Below are 22,092 nucleotides of genomic sequence, written 5' to 3'. Positions count from 1 at the left end.
CTTTTCCATGGCTTGTCTTGTATAGTCTACAGAGCATGCTGGAAAAGGCTTATAGGGAGCCCTCTGAGGTGCTGTCACATAGGGAGACATAGGGATGTGTAAGAAGTATTCAGTAAGCAAATTTCCACAGGGAGTCTACATGTGTTGACCTCGTAGGATGAGATAGAAATTCTTGAGTTAAAAAACAGCTAGTTCACTCACCCTCATAGGGCAGCTCTGAAATAAGAACCAATCCCAAGTCTAATCAGCACCCCTTCAAGGACGCTTAATACATCTTCCCAAAAGGGCATTTTAGGAGGTCACTAAGTAATAGTCCATCAGCACTTCCCTGAAGGAAGTGGTGGTGACTGTGGGAAGCCCCTTTGCTACCCTGGCTCCCCACCCAGTCTCCCTGGCTCCGGGTTAGGGCGTCAGCACTACAGCCTGGCACCATGGGGTTCCTCTTCCTCCAAGTGCTGACTGTGGGGCACACGTGATGTCTCCCATGGCAGGAGCCTCTGTCCCCTCCCCACTCTTCCCACAGGACTCCTTGTGAGAGGAAGGGGTGTTGGCCTAAGGCTTCAGTCTGACCCCAGCAGGGTACAGAGGCTGACCCCAGGGAGAGTACTTTCCAGCTCTGGGCTGAGGTCATTTGGGTCCAGTGTGTGCTAAACTAAGATGTGTTGGAGTGGTTACAGCTAAAATTTAAAGAGGCGGGAACCGTGAGAATCCGCACCAGGGAGGCCGCCGAGAGCTCCACTCATGCCGTGGAGATGTCCAGGTCCCTTGGGAGCTGCTCTTTCCCAAACACACAGTGCTGATGGGTTTAACACACCACAGTGATGTGACAGAGGCTATATGGTAGCTTGGGAGAACTAAAATCAAATAAGGCACTGACCTAGATAGAGGTTGAGGGAGGCATAGTTAGAAGTACTTGAGAAATCCTGTAGTGAGGTTACTGTGACCTGTTGGCCATAGGGCTCCAGCTGCACTTCTTAGAACATGGAGAAGTTTATGTCCTTGGAGTAGTGTGGGGTGTCTGAGTTTCAGAATTTGACTTGCCATATTGGGCAAAATTAATTTAAGTTGTGCACTCTCCCGAGGGCCCAGGTTGACTCGTTAGATTCAGGTCCGTCTCTGCTCTTAGCTGCTCACCTCCTGTAGTTTTCTCCATTTGGTCCAGAAGTCCTCCAGTGCCACAGTGGTCTTACGTTGACCACTGAACCCAATGTGGAGAGTTGTGGGCTAAAGTGTAATGGTCCATAGGCAAACAAGGTGGAAAGGAGGATGTTGCATATCTCCTGTTATGGCCATTTTTCTTTCCCCTTTGTGTATAGTCCATGGGCTTTCCCTTTTTCAGCTTTCTTGTGCCTCGTTTCCCTGCCATCTTGGCTGTATTTCCAGAGCTCCTCACCCCAGGAACCAAAAGACCCAAATTGTTTCCCATCTGTACTACTTCTCTGATCTTCCATAGCTCTGAAACACAATGCAGGGCTTCTTCTCACTCAAGTCTTTCCGGGTTTGTTCTGCAGCTGTGGAGTTTGAATGTTAGTGTTTAAACAAGCTGGTATTACACAGGAAATGGCCACCTCCACAGGCCCCTGCAGGCTTGTAACATGGGGTCATTGTACTTGATATTAATCACCAGTCAGCCTGTTCCCCCAGTAAAAATATGAAGGGGTGTGTGAGGGCTCAGTCTTCCTTAGACTTGCCAGAAGGATGGCCTGAACCTTGGTCAGGCCTTAGTGCTCCACTTGCCAAACTGTCTCCCTCCCTCAGTCCCACCCTGGATGGAGCTTGCAGAAAAGTTTCTACCTGACCTCTTCCCTATAAAGCTGGCAGATCGGCCTTTTGTTCTGAGTTCTAGGAAGGAGATGGATTGTTGTGGTACAGTTTGCCTCACATATCTCATACCTTAATCTTTCAGACCATGTCGTAGTTGAATAACATCTCACATGAGAACACTCCAAAATTGTAGAAACACAGAAATCCACCGGTCCACCCGAGACCAGGGCTTCTCAGTTCCTTGGACTAAAGCTACTTTTCTAATGTTGTTTGCAGAACTAACTCCAGCCTGAAGGGTTAATCTGATTCCCCAAGTCAATATCCCCCAAACAACCGGCCAAGAGTGTGTGTTGGTTCATTTCTGTGAAATGTGTTTCCCCAGTCACCTGGGCTGGCCTGGGCTGCATTGTATCGGCCAGCAGCTGCACTGCACTCAAACTGACAGCTACATTAAACCTTGGAATTCTGAGGCAATAAAAAGTAAATTAACTCTTATTTTTTTCCTTTCCTGGTGGAGTTAGTGAATGCATGTCTGTGGAGAAGTGAGTGAGCCTTGGTCCTGAGTGCATACCTCTAACTAGCCACTGCTGGTCGGTCCCAAGCTAGGATCTGGTGTCCAGCCAGGGGTCTGCTTTCCTGGTGTGTGGTGTGTTCTGTGGGGTTGGGCCACTGGGTCACCCTACAACTGCTGATCCCTGCTCACGAATCACATCACAGCTGCTGAGAGGCTCCCCTGCCACCATTCTGAGAGCCATAAACGGACTCATTGGATGCAGTTTCATATTCTCTGGCTGCTTTGTGTCTGCGAGGTGAAGAATGCACCCTAACTTTAGTGCGATTTTGTGGGCTCTGGGAGCTTCCCCAGACATGAGCTGGGACCAGAACAAGCTAGAGGGACTTGCCCGAGTCCATAGCACTCTAGAGGGTTCATTTAGAACCAAAGATGGTTTGTGATTATCTGAAAAAGCCTTTCAGAGAGTCATTTCCAAGGCATTTCTAAAAGATTGGGAGCTGTTTAAAGCTCCTCATAGCCACCAGAATTTGACTTTGGGCTACGCGGCCCAAGCCAACCTTGAGTCCTTAGACTCCTCGGGCTGCTATGGGGTGAAGGTTGGAAGGTACTCCTAACTGGGATAAGGAAGTAGAGCAGGAGAAAGCTAAGCTTTTTCCCTTCTACTCAGGAAACCCTGTGTTCACCCACAGAACTGACCTCTCAGCCCGGAGGCCTGATTGGGGTAAGCTGAGGTGATGTTGCCCAGGTTCCAGGGATTACCTTGTCCGTTCGCAAATATCTTAACTTTTGAGTTCAGACATCTCACCTCTTCCTTTTAGTATTAGTTTCCTAATACTGCCCTCTTCCCCACCCTCTGTGGAAAGTCATAATTTGGCCCATGGGTGCCTGGTTATTTGTGTTCTTTTCTGTGGTGCCACTTTATACTTCGGAGTTGGGAACCCAGGACACATCCTATGTCTTTTGGCACCAGCTGCCGTCTTATACATCAACACTGGAGTAGGAACTCCCATCCACTTGATTTTTGCAGTGAGTTTTAAGGTTTTGTCACAGGATGGGTGGGTGGTAATGGGCAAAAGGCAGATGTGGGCAGGGGTCCCTAGTGGTGGCCAGCAATCTCTGGGAGGAGTCAGTTTTGGTTTATCTGAGCCTTAGGGGACAGGGGAGCATGGTAATGAGAACCACATGGTACCACATATTTCTTCGTCTTAGATCCAACATGGTAGGGGTGGGAGGATGAGAGAGGGATGTGGGGCCTCCCACTGTGGCAGCCGTGGGTAATTTTCTGCCGCCTCTCCGTGGCTGAGGATGCTGCTGCCCACACCTCCCGCCCCCAGCTACATCCTGATGCAGCCTTGACCTGCACAGCACCAACCAAGGCCCCCAAGCCAAGAATTCAGCTGGGAGACTTTTCACCTTCTTCCTTCTCACTGTCGTCTTTCCTGTTTATTTTCCAAATTGCTGCTCTGCAGCCGAGCAATGCTTGTTGGCCAGAGATCACCAGCGCTGTGGGATCAGACTCAGGCAGTGGGCTCAAGTGGCCAGCAGGGCACTGGGGGAGGAAGCGGGGAGCTGGAAGAGCCTCCCTGTGCGTCTCCCATGGGCAGCGCTAACCTCGGAGGCGGCCCTGAGCAGCCCTATCACATCCGGTGCTTGTCTCTGCAGCCGGGACTGGAGGATAAACTATCAGAGCTGTGGGGCAGTGCATCATTCCTCTTATTATTTTCTTCTCTGCAGATGGGGTCGTGGAAAGTTCAGTTCCTTTTAACCCTCGAAGTTCTGTTTATTCTACAGCTGGTAGCCTGAATGCCGCGTTTCCCATTACATCACAAAGGGGCTCAGGCAGATCTCTGCACAGAAACGTGTTGCAACTGTTTATTTTTTTCCATATTTAAACATTTCTGACAGCCAAACCCAGCTGAGCCAAAAGATGGAGCTTTGTGAATGAGTCTGGTTATTGGTGTCTGTGCAGAGAAAAGCTTTAAAAAACCCTTGTCCCTCCGGTGATTCGTCCCAAACATGTTCTTTTTCTTGGGCAAAGCCTGTGAAGAGAGTTACTTCTGCTGTACACGTGTGTTGATTATGTGCCGTTGTGTGATTAATGGGGCTGTGTTCCGCCTGGTTCCCAGGACACTCTTGAAAACAAGATGTTTCATTTCATTGCCTTTTCCTAGTGCAGTGATCACAGTAAATAAACCAGCGCAGGCTCCTTCCACCTGGAGCCAGTCAGGGAGTCTCCACACCTCTGTTCCACTTTCTCTTCCAGCATCACCTTCAATGGCATGTCCCTTGAATGCCCTCCTTTCTGCCATCCCCCCAAGGTTCCTAGTCTCCAGGAGCAGCAAACTGCTTATGTCTGAGGCCCCTCCCTAGCAGATTTGGCTCATGCGCAGTAACTCGTCTGGGAAGATTCCAGGATGTAGCTCATTCATATACCTCTCTTTGCTTCTTGCCTCTTGCCACTTCACCTCTTGAACCTAATTGTAAAGCTTTTCTTTGTAATTCTTTTCTGGGTCTCACTTCTTTTGGAGTACAACTTAGCATCTGTAGGGTGCTTTCCTGTTCCAGACTCCCTGGTTAGGTGGTCCTCTGGGGATGAAAGCCAAATCTATAGACTTGGCAGGCCCTGGGTCTGACCACAGTTGGGCTCTTTGAGCTATGTCTTAGACTGGCAAAGTGAAAGTTGTAAGGATCCTTAGCTCCCACGAAAAGAGGGATCTGAACCACAGTAGACTTTTGACAAATGATGGTGACAGAGAAATGAACCTCCTTTTTATAACTCTGCCCTGGAGTTTGAACTGAGGAGAACCAGACTTTGCATTTTCAAGATTTCTTCACAGGGTTAACCAGGACCTGGTAATATGTAATGAGGGTGACCATCCATTCTGATTTGCCCGGGACTGAGGTGTTTCTGGGAACACAGGGCTCTCAGTGCTAACACGGGACAGTCCCAGGCAGACCATAATAGTTGGCTATCCTGTGTCCAACCTTCCACAAGTGAAGGAAAGGAGAAGGAGTAGGATGGCCAAGATAGCACTGATACCGGTTCATCTGCTGAAGTGCACGGGAGGCTTGGCAGGCCAGGAATGAGGTTTTTGTTGGAAGTGTGTTTAATTGTTTTTCTGCTTATATGTAGGAAGAGATTTCTGAAGGATTATATGAGCGGGGGATAAAACCACATGACTTTCTGTGGTGTGACTAGCCCCTCTGGCTGTGAAAGAGGAGGGAAGATCAGCACTCTACTGTTGTCTGTTTGGCATATACTTGGCTGGGCAGGAGTGAGGGAATTTTGGGAGCTGCCTCAGACACTGAGTGTCAATTTTTTAAAATTTTGTTGTTTATTGATTTTGGTGTGGGGGTGGGGAGAAATGGAGAGAGAAAGAAACATCAATTTATTATTCTACTTATTTATGCATTCCTTGGTTGATTCTTGTATGTGCCCTGATTGAGGATTGAACCGACAACCTTGCCGTACTGGAGCAATGCTCTAACCAACTGAACTACCCAGGCAGGGAAGCACTGGGTGACCAGAGGGTTTGAATTAAGTGTCGTAGGGACACTGTCCGGAAAGGTGATAGGACCTGCGTTAGGCAACTGATTCTCTCAATTCTTTTCCCTCTCTGGCTAGGATTAAAAACTCTCCCTAATCAATTTTAATTTTGCATAGATGGATACACATTCACGAGATTGCTGCCATGGATACAATTTTGTATCCTAGTTTTTTGGATAAGATTTCCTAGTAGATGCCAGCCATAGACAACATTTGCAACAACTACCTCTCTGCACTTACGTGCTTAGAATACTTTAACTGGTCCCTCTTTAGAACTGTTCTTCTTTTACCTTATTTCTCACAGGGTTGCTGTGGATGTGTGGTCGATGCTGGCTGATTTCTGTAACATATTGACTGCAGTCAATCAGTCTGAGGTGCCACTGTACAAGGACCCGGATGATGACCTCACCCTTCTTATTCTGGAAGAGGATCGGCTTCTCTCGGGCTTTGTCCCCTTGCTGGCTGCCCCTCAGGACCCCTGCTACGTGGAGAAAACCTCGGATAAGGTCAGCCCCAGGCCAAACATCACTCCCCATTCACCCTTCCTCTTAATTCTCCAGACTTTTTTATTCTTGGGAAGTTTTCTGTGCAAACGGAACATGATTAAGTCATTGAGAAGGGTGTTAAGGGAAAATATCGACCTTTTAGCCGCTGACATCCAGCTCTGTGTCCTGGAAAAAAAACCCTCTCAACTTCCTTTGGTGTGTGTGTGTGCTTGCTGGCATGTTGTATATACGATCATTTCCTCACTTGTTTAAATAGTCCAGCTTGTGTTGGCAGTGCTCTCACTCAACTCCAAATGGTTTGCATCATGCTTAAAGCACCCTCCTTCTCCCCCCTCTCCTCCTTCCCCCCAGCCACAAAACTCTGCACTAGGAAAACAGCCAGGGCTTTTTCCCTTTTCTGAGGAGGAGAGTGATAAATAGGTGACTAGAGAGAAGCAGACACCATGTGTTAACTTACAAAAAAAGCTTTTAGGAATATGAAGCATTCCCCGCTGCCTGGTTTCTATTTTTCTTCCTCTGAGGACTGTGTTTTAACCTGAACTTTTTTCTTGTCTGTCTGTTTATAGAAAACAAAAGTCCATTGCCTGTTGCCTTGGTGGAGACTTAATCTCTGCTTAACAGTCTGTCTTTGGCCAGGTGCAGAGAGGAAGGCAGTTCATTCTGCTCCATGTTCCCGTATAGCAGTTGCTAGATTAGGGACCCTGGGAGCAGAGTCTCCTGTGCTGTTTAGACGAACCCTGTGGTTGAGCTCGTTGTAGAGTTGTTAGCTTTGTGTACCCTGAGAAGCCTTTAGGGTAGAGTCTACAAATGACTTCTCAGAAAGAAGTCTTTTGACTTAAATGAGATATGCATAGAGATGTAGGTAGATTTTTTAAGTCACATAGTAAAAACTAAATTCTAAACATAAAATGCAAATATAAGAGATTTCATTTTGCATATAAAAATTTTTAGCCTTGGTTGGTGTGGCTCAGTGGGTTGAGCACTGGCCTGCAAACTGAAAGATCACAAGTTCAATTCCCAGTCAGGGCACATGCCTGGGTTGCACGCCAGGTCCCTGGTTGGGGACATGTAAGAGGGAACTGATTGATGTTTCTCTTGCACATCAATGTTTCTCTCCCTCTCTTTCTCCCTCCCTGCCTCCTCTCCAAAAATTAAGTAAAATTTTTTAAATCTCAAAAAAAAATTTTTTTAACTTGTTCTTAGTAGAAAAGAATGTAAGTTTCTTGTAGGCAAGTAAAAAAAGAAATTATTATAACCCCTCTACCCAGAGGTTATAGATAACCCAGGGGAGTTATAAAAAAAAAAAATCAGTTATTTTTGCTGATCGTACAATACATAAGCAGATTTAACTTCTAGTATACACATACACTTTTTAAAAAAGCTGGGGGGTCATATTATCCTTAGCATTTATAATCTGCTTTTTTTACTTAATAGTTTTAAGGTATTCTTATATGGAATCATTTTTATGATCACTTAATATTCTTTAATACACCGATATTTCTTTAACCAGTCTTTGCTTTATTGAACCAAAGGATTGTTCCCAATTTTTGTGGTATCAATAGTGAAGTGATTCCTTATTACAGAATTTTTGTATATATTCCTTTTGGTTAAGTTTCTGTAAATAGATAAAGGTTCTAGACATTGACATACCAAAAACCCATATTATGTTAGCTGCATTTAATGGCTAATGGATTTTGGGAATGTGAGAGCAAGAGAAATACTCATTTTATGCTTTTCCAATGAATAGTTGGAATGAAACCTTGTTCTTCTAGTTTCAGAAGGAAGTAAGAACAGGGAGTTGCAGTATGTAAGGCTGAGGATAGCTAACACAATGTTTACACTTTGTAGAAGATGTTGAGTTAGAAGAGAAACTGGATAACCATGGTTGATTGGGGATGCATATAAGCCTACAAAGTAGGTATTAGAACCTTCCTTTTTCAAAAAAGAGGTGACTGAAGCTCAAGAGAAGAGTGAAGAATGATGATAAACTCATGGGTTTACCTCCATGGCTGACCTAGAAGATTAGTATGGATGTGTCAGAGGGAATCTTTAGGAACTCCTGAACTTTTCGGAATCTGAAAAAGATAGACATTTTCTCCAGCTTCTAGTGTTCACTCCCAAGGAATGGTAAGATATCCCAAGGACTTGCGAGTAGTAGCAACGTGAGCAGTGTCATTGCTGGTCAAGATTAATCACCTGTTTGGTCCAGCCTTGATGCTCATTCAGCAGGTAATTACTGAGCATGTCTACATCACACTGTCTTGCACATACAACATGTAAGATCCAGGCATACAAGGCAAAGTTCCTCCTAGTTTAGGAGGAACATACACAAACATGTGAGAAGCAACATAAATTAATTTGAACCTATAATTAAGGTAGAACTCTTAAAATTTTATTGAGCTTGGAGTATCCCAATGAAGGCATTGCTTAAGAAGTACTGATTTGTCATTAACATATTGTATTTCCCAAGCATATTCTGTGAACTCTAGTTTTGTAAGTTCTTTTTTTTTTTTTAATTTTATTTTAATTTATTTTTTCAAATATATTTGTCTCTGTGTAAGTTCTTAATTGTTGGTTGAAAGAGTTTCATGAGCATGTAAGTTAGGGTAAAGCAGTAAACAGGACTCATTACTATAAGACTTTTTTGGAGCTTTTTAATATAGTGTACATTGTGAGAAGGATACCCTTTGCAGTCTTTTCCAAACTTGCTTTACCCTTGATGTTTTTGATTTACTAAACATCTTGGAGGATTAATATTCTGCCTGAAATAAACAAACCTCAGTAGAAAACCCCGATATGGGATGAGCAAGAGGTAAAGAAAACAGGTTGCCATTGGGATTATCCAGAAGTAAGGTAAGAACTACAGATTAGGCTAAAAACATTAGAGTGGAGCTGGTTACATTTTGAAAGAAACATTGCAGATGTTGAAACCAATTAGAGCCAACCAGGGGAAAGAAGGTGATCTTAAATTCATTGAGTGGTTGCTGGGCATCTAACTTCAGAAGGTAAGTAGCACACCCAAAGTCATATGGCTAGTAAAGAAGTATAAGATTAGAACTCTTATCCGTGTGACTTCAAAACCTCATGTTTTGATGAATGATTTGATGTCAAGGATTTACCTCAAAATTATCTGGGGAGGGTGGTGGAGAGAAGTATTAATGAAAAAAGTCCAAAGATTGGTTATTATTAAATACTGATAATTATTACTAAATCTGAATAATGAGTTCATTGAGTTCATTATAGCACTCTACTTTTGTATATATTTGAATTGTTCATAATAACAGGTTTTAAAAGATGTAATAAATAGCCCCTCTAAAAGCAAAACAAGTAAAAATGTGTGTCCTTCCTGCTGAGGGGATTGAAAAAGTAATCAAAGTATAATAATAATAAATTTAAGCTCTTGGCAATCACTAATCATGTCTTAAGCACAGAGCTAAGCTATTTACTTGCATTTTCTCATTGAAACCCCAGCAACACTGTAGGCAGGTAGGAAAAGTGAAGAAAAGGAAACTTTTAGGAGAAAGATGTTGAATTCATATTGTTCCTTAGTAGTTTTTGTGCCAGAAAAAGCTTAATTATCATCTTCAAAATATATGCATGTGACTGTATAGCTAGGTCGTACTACACAAGAATCTATTTATTGACAAGCCCCCTCTTTCCTTAGGCTCTAAAGCTGTAGTTATTTAATGGATACCAAAGCATTTACTCCGTAAGTAGATATAAGCAGTCCTCATTCTGGCATCCCCAGGTAGATTATTCTGGGTGATGTTCTTTGTCTTCTCCATGTACTGTCTGACCAAGAAGTAAGTGAAGAACTTCCCAAGCTAATGCTGGGGCTACTCTTCAGCTTGATAGGGAATAAAGTATAAGTCACATTGTAAAGTTGTAGGTCCCACAGCTCATCCCACTCACTCTCAGAGTGAACTTTGCTTCTTGTCTGGATGTAGGGTCCCAGGAAACTTTGTCATTAATAAAAAATGTAGTTGAGGTTAAATGAGGTTTAAATTGTCCAAATTTTGGAAACACTGGCTTATTTGCTTGCTTATTTGTTAAATGACATTTTTGGCCTGTTGTTTATTGTTCATATAAATTACCAAAAAAATGTTTCAAAATAGAAAATATAAAAAAAATAAGAAAATAAAAATCACCTACAAGCTACCACCTAAAATTAACCAAGGTTAATAGTTTAGTATGTGTCCTTTCAGTCTTTTTCTGTTCATGCTTAGGTGTGTACTTACTCTTTTCCTTTCATAAAACTGGAACCATACAATGTATGCTTTGTTCTTGTTTTATGTTTTTTATATACCCTTGTTGTTCTATGTGTGCAGTTTGGGCAAAAATGTTATCTTTGTTGTTTGGTGGTCTGGAAAATATTTATTGTAAGTGCCAGCTACCAGTAACTAATTATTTGAAAAACATATTTGATCCTCTATTCTGAAAGTATCAATACCAAAAATAAAAAAATAAAAACTATTAACTCTTCCATATTTAAAGTGTGGAAATTAAGGCTATTTGCAATATGTATTTTGTTTTTCACCCCATTGCATTTTCTAAATTTATAATAATTATTAAGAATTACTTTATATTAAGTGTTTTTAGTGCTCACCATCAGTCTTTTTATTCTATGGCTTTCCCATTTTTATGTTCTTTATTTTCATTCATCTGTTTTCAAATGCAACATTGAGGAGTATTGTTCAGCAGAGACATCATAGATGCTTTTTTAAAATTAAGATGACATAAAATACAGTAGTAAAACACATACTTATGCTAAAGAATCAAACAGTTCACAAAAACAAAGTCAAAAGCCACCATCCAGGGATAACCACTGCTAACAGTTTGATAGTTTTCTTTTTAAAACACTTCTGTGGCCATTGAAACATATTTGTACACATATATACATATATGATCAAAATGATCTCTTCCTTACTTTGCTCTTTTTGTTAGTATATTAAGGCCATTCTTCATGACTAGTTTTTGAATACTTGTGTCTTGAAATTGTTTTTATTTTGTCCTTGTACATGAATGGCAACTTAGCTTAGGTTTACCTTTTTCCCCCTCCTTAAAACTATAAATGTTCCATTGCATTAATGGTTAGAAAAAATTGGAGAAAAGTCTGATTTTCTGGTTTTTGTAGGTAGTGGGGTTTTTTTGTATGTATGTTTGTTTGTTTTTTGATCCAGCATAGGTAATTTTTTCTAATCTTGAATTTTAGCTTTTATGAAGATTTGTTTAGATATTGGGCTCTATACTTAATTTTTCCTGGTACTTAATTAGCATTTTATTTTATTTTATTTTATTTTATTTTATTTTATTTTATTTTATTTAAGACTTTATTTCTTTTTAGAGAGAAAGGAAGGAAAGGAAACATCTATCAGCTGCCCCTCATACGTGCCCTGACTGGGGACTGAACCCACACCCCAGGCATGTGCCCTGACTGGGAATTGAACCAGTGACCCCTTGATTTGTGGGATGATGCTCAACCAACTGAGCCACCCCAGTCAGGGCCCTGATAAGCTTTTTAAATATGCATGGCCAGTCCTGTCTTTGGACCAGAAAGGTTTTCATCTCTTTTGTCCTTGATTACTAATATTCTGTTTGCTCTATCCTTTTCTTCAGAAATTTCTGATCTCACATTGTATTGAATCTCCATTCTTTGTCTTCTCCATCCCTCTTTCTGTCATTTTACTTACTTACTGCCTTGCCTCTGCATTCTTGCAGGGCTTCTCAAGTTTGTCCTGTCTTTAATTGATTCAGAATTTTGTAGTGCTGATTCTACTCTTTACTTCTAATTCAGTTTTTAAGCCTGCTTTTTCAATACTCGTTCCTTATATTACTTCCTTATCTTACCCGGTAACCTTTATTTTTTTCCCTGCCTTTTATCCAGATCCCTTCTTTTTGTCTTTGTTTTGTCATTCATCTTTCAGCATACTTTCACAGGTTCCGTGATTTTAAAAATTCAGTTATAGGACTAAAACAGACACTGTCTTGTTTACCTAACAGTTTTCTCCCCAAATGTGCTTTGTTTCCCTGTCTCTTTGCATGGTATGTTCTCCCTTTTTTCTGTTGCAGGCTCTTTTTAGAGGCCCCAAGTTGGATTTCTACAGCCTAATTTTGGCCATTTATATTTCTTCAAACAAAAAGATTTACTCAGGTCTGGTATTTTCTCCAAAACTTGGTTAGGTAGATTCTTACTGGGTGTCTTCTTTGTCTTCAAATATTATTTAGAATCCCCTTCGCAAGTCTGAGGTGGTTGATACAAATTTGTAATACTAAGTCACCACCATGACAGAGTGAGGAGGAAGCCAGGTGGTGTGCAATCTCAATAAATGAATTTATTTTCTATGTTTTCTGTTTTGTATATTGTAGAGCCACTATACCAGAACTAGTTTTCTATGTCCAGTCTCTGTTTCACATAAATGATATGGCAGTTTCTGACCTCCTTCTTGGAGCTGTGGCCTACCATATCAAGAAGAAATTCTACTCTCTGGCCACTTCCCTTGGGCCTCTCTGAAGTACTGATTGTGAGCGGCACTGCTTTGTAGCAGTGAAAAGCTTCCAAGTAGTGTTTGGCATCTGCCCCATGTCCTCACACTTTATGGTAGGCAGACTTTGTAGTAAGTGGATCAAAATGTGGCCCACATCTTTAATACCTGAAACTGGTTAAATATATTACCTTACAAAGCAAAAGGACCTTTGCAGATGGGATTACATTAAGCATCTTAAGGTGGAAAGATGATCCTGGATTATCCAGGTGGGATTAATGTAATCACAGGGATCCTTATGAGGATGCACGAGTGTCGAAGTCAGAAAAAGGAGATGTAATGGTAGAACCAGAGGTTACAAAGAGAGAGAGATTTGTAGATAGTATGCTGCTGGCCTTGACAACGGAGGAAGGGACCATAAGCCAAAAATGCAGGTGGCCTCTAGATGCTAGAAAAGGTAAGGAAACAGATTCTCCTCCCATAGATCCTCCAAAAGAAAACAGTCCTGTCAACACCTTGGTTTTTGGGAATTCCAACCTCCAGAACTATGATAATAAATTGTATTGTTTTAAACTATTAAATGTGTGGTAATTTATTCTAGCAGCAGTATGAAACTAATACATCCTTTCAAAGTGGAGAATTTTGCCAGGCTCTTCATTGTTTACTTCCCCTACAGCTTTCTTTTTCTTTTTTCAACCTTTTAAATTGTGAACTATAAATAAGAAAATGCATAAAATAAGGACTCAAATAAGGGCAAAGTGAGCCACTGCATAACCACCAAGCCGGTCAAGAAATAGAATGAGACAATGGCGATTAATTACCAGTTCATTGAGCTTATGTTGGAATTCCTGGCCAGTACAGTAAGACAAGAAAAAGAAAAAAAGGATAAAAAAGACACTTGGAAAGGAAAAAAATAAAGATTTCCATCTTCATTTGCAAATAATATGATACAGCTTAGAAAATCCAGACGAAAATAAAGATAACTTATTATAATTAATAAGTGAATTTAACAAAAGTTTCTGGGTATAAAGTCAATATACAGAAATTACTCTATATTTACAGACTAACACCAAACAAAGTGAAATTTTTTAAAAAGTTGCTTTCTTGGGAAAGGAAGTAGTAAATGGACTCTTAATGACCTGCTTCTAGCTATCTATCCATCTGACAATAATACTTTGTGTTGATGACAGATGAGTGGCATTTTCCCATTCAATAGCTATTGACTGTCTGCTGTGCATCAAGCACTGTTCTAAATAACATAGCCATAGCAGTGAACACAGTGGACAAAGGAGGGATCGTGGAACATGGGGGATAGACTCCATATATTCATTTTGGTCGCTTTAGTTGGGATATTGGCAGTAGAGTTAACTCAGAAATCTATGCTTTTTTACATTTTTTTTTAGTTATAAAAATCTATGGGTTATAAAATAAATGTTCATTTTAGAAATACTAGAGAAATTAAGATTAACAGTAAGGAAAATAAAAGAACCGTTGGTCCTTGTATAATGGTTGGATAGATAGACAGACAGATTTTTTGCTTTAACAGAAATTATATACTGTATTGTATTCTACTTTGTTCATTTAGCAATAAATATAGCCTGAATATATTTCTATGTTTACCTACAACATGAAGTTTAATGGCTGCATTATATCAATTTCTATGGACATAACATTTGTTTAGTCTCCAGTCTTTAGACATTTTAGGAAGTTACTGATTTTATAAATGATGCCATCTTGGGAGACCTTATACAAAAATCTTTACACATGTCTTTTATTAGTTCATAAGGTAAATTTTCAGAGTGGAATTAATAGGTCAAAGAGGGTATGCAGATTTTTAATACTTTTAATAGGTAATGCTGAATTGCCCTCCAAAGAGGTTTAATTATTTAAACTGCAGAATATGAGTGTCTGTTTTCTAGCATTTTCATTAATCCAGAGTGGTTTAATTTTTTTGTAACTTTGCCAGAGATGCACAAAAATGGTATCTCACTGTTTTGATTTTTATTCTTTGATTAAAAAGTATTATGCTTATTATAAGTACTTATATATAATTATGTTATTAAATTGCCTTACCTTCTTTGTCCATTTTGCCATTGAAATGCTCATCTGTTTACTTCATAATTTGTAAAAGCTGTTTGTGAATAACTTTTGAACTTTCTTTGGTTACCCATGTATATATAACAGGTGTTTTATTTTTCTGTTAAATGAGATGGGAACTTTTCAGAAATTTGGGAGGGGTGTAGCATTCTACTTTGTAGGCAGTAAGAACATGCTAGATAAGATTTATTGTTTGTTTTCACCCTATCATTCAGCTTTTGTCAATCCGTGATACCTTAAAAAATCATTTCTAGCCAGATATTTAGAAATGAACTATGAACTGTACCTGTTTCCTTCTCTATTTTGCCTATTTAATCGAAGGAGCCCTTGATATAGGTACAAACCTACTAAAAATCATAACAGTGTTTTTAAAAAGTCCTCTGGTTTATATCTAGAAAATGTTACAAATTCAGACATTTTTTTCCCCTCTTTGCACTTTAGGTGTAATAAATATCTTCATGAGCCGCTTTATTCGATGACCGATTTTACCAGTGACCCTTTGCCATTTACTAAATCTGTATTGTGTGTTTCTCTCTGCCTACGTCATTGTTGCTCTCCCTCACCTTTTTTGTGCTCTCTCTCACCTCTTTACTAATTGTTTATAAATTTATAAAATTACTAATTACCACTTCCATTTGCTCCAATCCCTGGTTATATTAGTTACTGCCTAATTTATAAATCTAATTTCCCAAATGGGCCCTGTTGAACTCAGTTATCTTTATGCCCCTGCTATGGATATATCAATGACTAGGTGTTCTGTTTGTTCTAGAATAGTAATTCTTATACTTTCACATGCATCAAAATTGCCCGGTTGTTAAGCAACCATTTGCTGGGTGCTAATCCAATAGTTTCTGAGTAGTCAGAAGGAGGAGAGAAAAAACTGCACTTCTTAACAACTTCTTGGGTGATGTTGATGATCTGGGTTCCACACTTTGAGAACTAGTGTTTTTAGATATTTGGTGGTTGCCAGGGTTACAGCTATCAGGCAAAGATTTTGGCACAGGTTAAAAAAAAAAAAAAAAAAGATTTCTGTTATAAGTAGTCTTCCTAATTCTATTTTTAACTCTGGAATATAGAGCATTATTACCTGAGAGTTCATTACTTTTCCTCCATTTTGGCTAACAGTTTTCTGAGCCCTTCAGAAAGTAGTTATATTCAGAATGCTATAAATACATGTTTCATCTATATATGAAGAATTACATAAGAGGAACCTGAGCAAAACAATTGACTTTTAAGTGTTTATCAACTGTTAGACACTGTTTTAATGCTTTGCATTATCTTATTATCTCACAAAAGCCCTATGGGAATTTGGACTATAAGAAGAACTTACCCATGAGGACAGCTACAAATAAAGGAATCTGCCCTGGCCCATGCGACTCAGTGATTGGAGCATTGTCCTGTAACAGAGAGGTTGTGGTTCGATTCCTAGTCAGGGCACATACCTAGGTTGTAGATTCAACCCCCGTCTGGGACACAATGTGACCCCGGGTCCTAATGGGTAGGTCCCTGATCTTGGCTCAGATCTCCGGCCTGGGTGTGTCGGAGTCAACCGATCAATGCTTCTCTCACATTGATGTTTCTCTCTCGCCTGTTTTCCTCTCCCTCTAAAAAAAGCAAGTGAAAGTGTCCTCGTGTGAGGATTAAAAAAAGAGAGAATAAAGGAATCAAATCTGAGCAATCCAGATCTAGAACACACACTCTAGTGGTTGAACAAACACATTACTTAGTACTTCCAGTTCTCTTCTCAGCTTTGACAGTTTTTTTCCCCTTTAATTTTCATTGGGAGCTTGATTTCTCACCAGGAGCTTGGGAACTATTGACCCGATCTAGAGAGATAATCTGGTCTCCCATAATAACTCCTGAGGTTGAACAAAGAAGTAAAAAAGTTCATATGAGTGGAATGGGTGCTCAGATTGAATATACCTCTCTGGGTTGGATGTTCTTCAAATCTTGTAATGTCCTGGGTCCAAAGATACTTGAGTGTCTAGAACATTGATTTTCAACTTTTTTCATCTCACAGCAAACAAAAACTAATTACTAAAATTCTACAGCACACCAAAAATTATCTTTTTTGCCAGTCTGACAAGAAAAATAGGTATAATTTTGATTCATTCACACTGGACAACTATTGTTGGGTTGGCTTTTGTTTTGTTTTTGTTTTTGTTTTTGTTTTTGTTTTGACAATCTAAGGGAAAAGAGACCAGTGCCCCTGACTAAATAACCAGCCATTACCTGGTTTACAAATTCTTGTGGCACACCAGTTGAAAAGCGTTGGTCTAGAATATGAGTCTTTGGAGAGAGAACTTGATTTATTTTTGGCAAACCCATGAGAATGCTCTAAGAGAGACTGAATATATACACTGGATGATAAGACATCATTTTGGAAGTGTGTCCAAGGTAAAAAAAAAAAAGTCTAAGAGTAGTGTTTGTGAAACTTCCAAAGACCATAAGATCAGGACAGTGCCCTGCGCTCCAGACTTTGCAGGCAGCATTTCTTATAAATGTTCATTGATTATGGGAGTTGGCTGATGGGAATAACTGATGCATAAAACCAGAAAGTCAGCACAGTACGCATGCCTACCTTTCTGCGTGCATGCATACTAACAGTCTTTGGCTGGACAATAAATATGGGCCATATTGAAATTGAAATAGAAATTGATAATAGGAAGATAGATGTATGATACTTTAAGAAAAGTCTTAACATACTGACATAAACATCTGCCTCAGTGCTTCCCGTCTCACCCTTTTAAATTTTCTTTGCTATAGTGTAATCACTCATATATATAAAAGAATATGTATTATATTTTTATTTTGTAACTTTATCTGAAAAAATTAACCTTTACTTCAAGTTTATATCTCTACCATATCAACTTATGGGTATGTTTACTTACAGTAATATCATACATTTGAATATAGTTATGTATGTATACATCTATGTAAGACCATCCCAGTCAGCATAGAATATTTCCATCTCCCCAATATATTCCTGAGTGCCCCTTTGCAGCTAATCAAATCTCTAGTCCTCCCCACTGCCCCAGGTAACCACTGATCTAATTAATTTCATTATAGATTAGTTTTCTCTGTTCTAAAATTTCATATAAATGGAATCATACAGTATGTACATGTATGCCTTTGTTCTTTCACTCAACATCTATAAGATTCATCCATGTTGTTGTTTTCCCAGTAATTCATTCCCTTTTATTGCATAGATATGTCACAGTCTGTTTATCCATTCACTTGATGATGGACATTTGGTTGTTTTAAATTTTTGGCTCTTATGAATAAAGATGCTGTGTACATTAATGTACAAGTCTTTTTGTGGACATATGTTTTCATTTCTGTGGGTAAAAGAGCTAGAAATAGAATTGTTTGGTCGTGTGTGTGTGTGTGTGTGTGTGTGTGTGTGTGTGTGTGTTTTTGAAGGAACTTGAGAGAGAGTTCATATAGTAGAGTGTGTGTGTGTGTGACTTTGAAGGAACTACCAAATGATTTTCTGAAGTGATTTCACTATAGTACTCCCACTAGCAATAAATGACAGTTCCAGTTGCTTCATGTCTTTGCCAACACTTGGTATTTCTGGTCTTTATAATTTTAGTCATTCTAGTAAGTATGAAGTGGTATCTCAGTTTTGATGTGCATTTTCCTAATTAATGATGAGCGTCATTTCATGTGTGTATTAGTAAATCATATATCTTCATTTGGGAAGTGTCCAAATTTGTTGCCCATTTTTAAAAAGTTGGGATATTGATGTGTTATTAAGTTATAAAAGTTCTTTATATATTCTAGTTACAAACCTTTGTCAGATATATCTCCAGTGAATGTTTTCTTGCAGTGTGTGGTTGGCTTTTTTTTAAAATAGAATCTTGAAGAGTAAAAATTTTTAATTTTGACAAAGTACACTTATTCAAAATTTCCCTTCATGATTAATGCCTTTTCTATTTTAAGAAATCTTTGCTTTTGTCTTCTTAGCTATATTCTTTTTCATTTTTTTCAGTGGTTTTTCTAAGACTTGCAATTTGCATTCTTAATTTTCAGAATATATTTTGTGTTAATATTGTATTTTAAACTTTACACCTTATGCTTTCTGTTTCCTGCTACACAGTGCAAATGTAATAACTTTAGAACAGTATAATTCCATTTACCCATTCCCTTTTGTTTTTCACAGTGTCTTTTTATATGTTATAAACCCTACTGTACCATGTATTATTTCTACTTAACAGTTTGTTACAAACAAAAATAAAACATATACTTTTATATTAATCCATTTACAATACTTACAGATGCTCTTCATTCTTTTGTAGGTCTAAGTTTCCACCTGGTATCATTTCTTTTGTGCCTATAGGACATAAATATGTTGGCTGGTGACAAATTCCCATAGCCTTCGTTTCTCTAAAAATATCTATTTCTTTTTATTTTTGGTTTTAAAGGATGTTTTTTACTACATAAAGAATTCTGGATTGAAGATTTTTTCTTTCAGCATCAAGATACGGTTCTGTTATTACCTAGCACCCACTGTTTTCTCATGAGAAATCAGCATTCTTATGTCTCTCTATGTAATGTATCATTTTGTGGGGGTTGCTTTGAATATTTTCTTTGGTGTTCAAAAGTTTGATTGGGACGTACATAGGTGTAGTTTTACATTTGTCCTCCTTGATGTTCACTGATCCTCTTGGATTTGTAAATTGGTGTTTTTCATTAAATTTGGGGTGTTCAGACTTTATTCAGTTTTCTGCCTCTCCTCTCTTTCTGGAATTCCAATTATGTGTATATTAGACATTTTGATACAGTGCCACAAATTTGTGAGACTCACATTGTCTTGTGTGTTTCTCTCTAATATGATTACTTAGTTCCTATTGATCTGTCTTCAAGTTCATTGACTCTTCTGCTGTTTCCAATATACTTTTAAACTTACCCTTATACTTTTTACTTCATTAGGATTTTGCTTTTCAGTTCAAGAATTTCTCATTGGGCCCTGACTGGTTTGGCTTAACCACTGGTGTGGTTGGGCGTTGTTCTGCAAAACGAAAGGTCGCTGGTTCAATTCCCAGTCAGGGCACACGTCTGGATTACTGGTTCAGTCACCAGCTGGGTCATGCAAGAGGCATCCAATCCACATTTCTCTCTCACGTCTATGTTTCTCTCCCTCTCTTTTTCCCTCCCTCCCCCTCTCTCTAAAAAGAAATAAAATCTTTTTTAAAAAAGTAAAAGAATTTCTCCTTGGTTCTTTTTTATAATGTTCTTTGCCTACATTTCCTATTTGTTTGCTCATTCAGATCGTATTTTCCTTTAATTTTTTGGACATCTTTCCCATTAATGTTTTGGACATACTTATAATAGCTGCTTTAAAGTATTTGCCTGCCAGTTCAACATCTGGGGCATCTCACGTTTGATTTCTACTGAATATGAATTACATTTTCCTGTTTCTTTGTGTCTAGTGACTTTCTGTTTTTTTGAGAATTTTTGAGTTTCTCCGAGCCAAACTGACACACATGCTGGGGAGCAACCTCTCAAATGCTCTTTAGTGATTTTTGTTTAATATTAGTAGAGATTGTGGATAATTTGCTGTAGAGATTCTGGAGCTTGTTACCTTCCCCTGGAGAGGTCTTTTGTTGTTGTTGTTGTTGTTGTTGTTGTTGTTTATGTTAACAAGCAGTTAAATTACTGCTTGATCATTTTAAACTTATGTAGGCTTGGTTGTTACACATTATTAATGTAGCTGTGTAGAAACCTAGGATGTTTCACAAGCTCCAGTAACTTAGTGTTAGTCAGCCTTTAAATCCCTGACTTCCCTGCAGATTTTGTCTTAGGATCTATTTCTTTTACTTAAAAAAAATTTAAATTTATAGATTTTACAGAGATTGGAAAAGAGAGAGAGAAGCATCAATATTTGTTCCTTTTTTTTAATGCAATTATTGGTTGATTCTTGATGTGCCCTGACCAGAGATTAAAACTATGACCTTGGTGTATTGGGACAATGCTCTCACCAACTGAGCTACCCGGCCAGGGGGCTAGGATCTATTAATGTAGGCTTAGATTAGGTCTAACTCTATGGCGTGGCCTCTTTGAAATCTCAGATTTTAACTGAGAGGCGTTAAAATCTTTTCACCCTGGCAGTATTGGAACTCCACATCCCCCAATCCTTAGGCAGCGTTCTTCCCCCAGCACCTCCGATATTCTCCGTGTTCCACTCTCAGCCCTGTAGCGCACCTGCTGTCTGGTAAGAAGGGCTTTAGTGTTTAGTGGTCTTGGCCTGCTTATGTACCATAACTTTCTTGGGATTCAGCTTTCTGTGTCATGGTTAGAAAATTATTCCCAAGCAGAGGACTGTGTGATCACAGTCATCTTACAAGTTTTTCTTCTGTCAGGGATCACAGTCTTGCACTGCCTTTTGTCTGGTACTTAAAAACATTTGCCTCGTGTTTTATAGCTGTTTATGGTGGGAGGACTACCAGTTACTCCATTGTAGTCAGAAACAGAAGGTGGACTGACTTTATTTTGTAATTACAAAAGTAATTGATACTCTACAATAATATTAAAATAACGAAGAACTATAGAAAATAAGAGTTACAAGTCCCTCTCTTCCAAAGATGATTGCTGTTAACAGTTTGGTAACCTTCCTTGCAGACCTACAAACAGAGTATTGATTTTTCTAATAAAATAAAAATGTATGCTATATATACATTACTTTTTTTCCCCCTTGATACACCTTGGAGCTGTTTCTAAATCAGTACATGTAAATCTACACCATTCTTTTTCAAGTTACATGATGTCCACTTTTTGTTATTACAAACAGTGTTGAAGTGAATTTCCTTGTTCCTACAAGTATTTAAATCTTTGTCTACTCCAGGACTGTTCTTGTGGAATAAATTCCTACAAGTAGAATTGCTTTGTCAAAAGATACACGTTTACTATTTTGACAGATGCTGTGAAATTGCCCTCCAAAATGATCATACCGATTTGCACTCCTATTAACAGTATGTGAGTGTCTGGCTCTTCATACTCTCACCAGTACTGTGCAGTATTATCACTATTTTAAGTTTCTGCTAATTTTCTGGGTTTGAAAAGAAAATTCAATTTAACTTGCATTTGTTAACTAGCAGAATAAAGGATCTTTCTCTGTACTTATTGTCTGTGTATATTTCTTCTTCTCTGACTTGAATATTTATGGCCTTGTTCATTTTT

At 39.0% G+C, this 22,092-nt stretch overlaps 1 protein-coding gene across 1 annotated transcript in view; it reads left to right on the top strand.

Moving 5' to 3' along the window:
- Positions 1 to 22,092, top strand: part of SMG6 (SMG6 nonsense mediated mRNA decay factor) — a 207,411-nt gene that overhangs the window by 102,351 nt on the left and 82,968 nt on the right. Inside the window, exon 13 of the mRNA XM_054573325.1 lies at positions 6,130 to 6,331. Within this exon, the coding sequence (XP_054429300.1) occupies positions 6,130 to 6,331 (202 nt within the window). The remainder of the gene's footprint in view (positions 1 to 6,129; positions 6,332 to 22,092) is intronic.

The sequence above is a fragment of the Pteronotus mesoamericanus genome, unplaced genomic scaffold (assembly GCF_021234165.1).
Source record: "Pteronotus mesoamericanus isolate MK-2021 breed Mesoamerican mustached bat unplaced genomic scaffold, CSHL_Meso_final contig_246, whole genome shotgun sequence".
NCBI classification, from domain to species: domain Eukaryota; kingdom Metazoa; phylum Chordata; class Mammalia; order Chiroptera; family Mormoopidae; genus Pteronotus; species Pteronotus mesoamericanus.
This window is presented reverse-complemented; position numbering and strand designations above follow the sequence as displayed.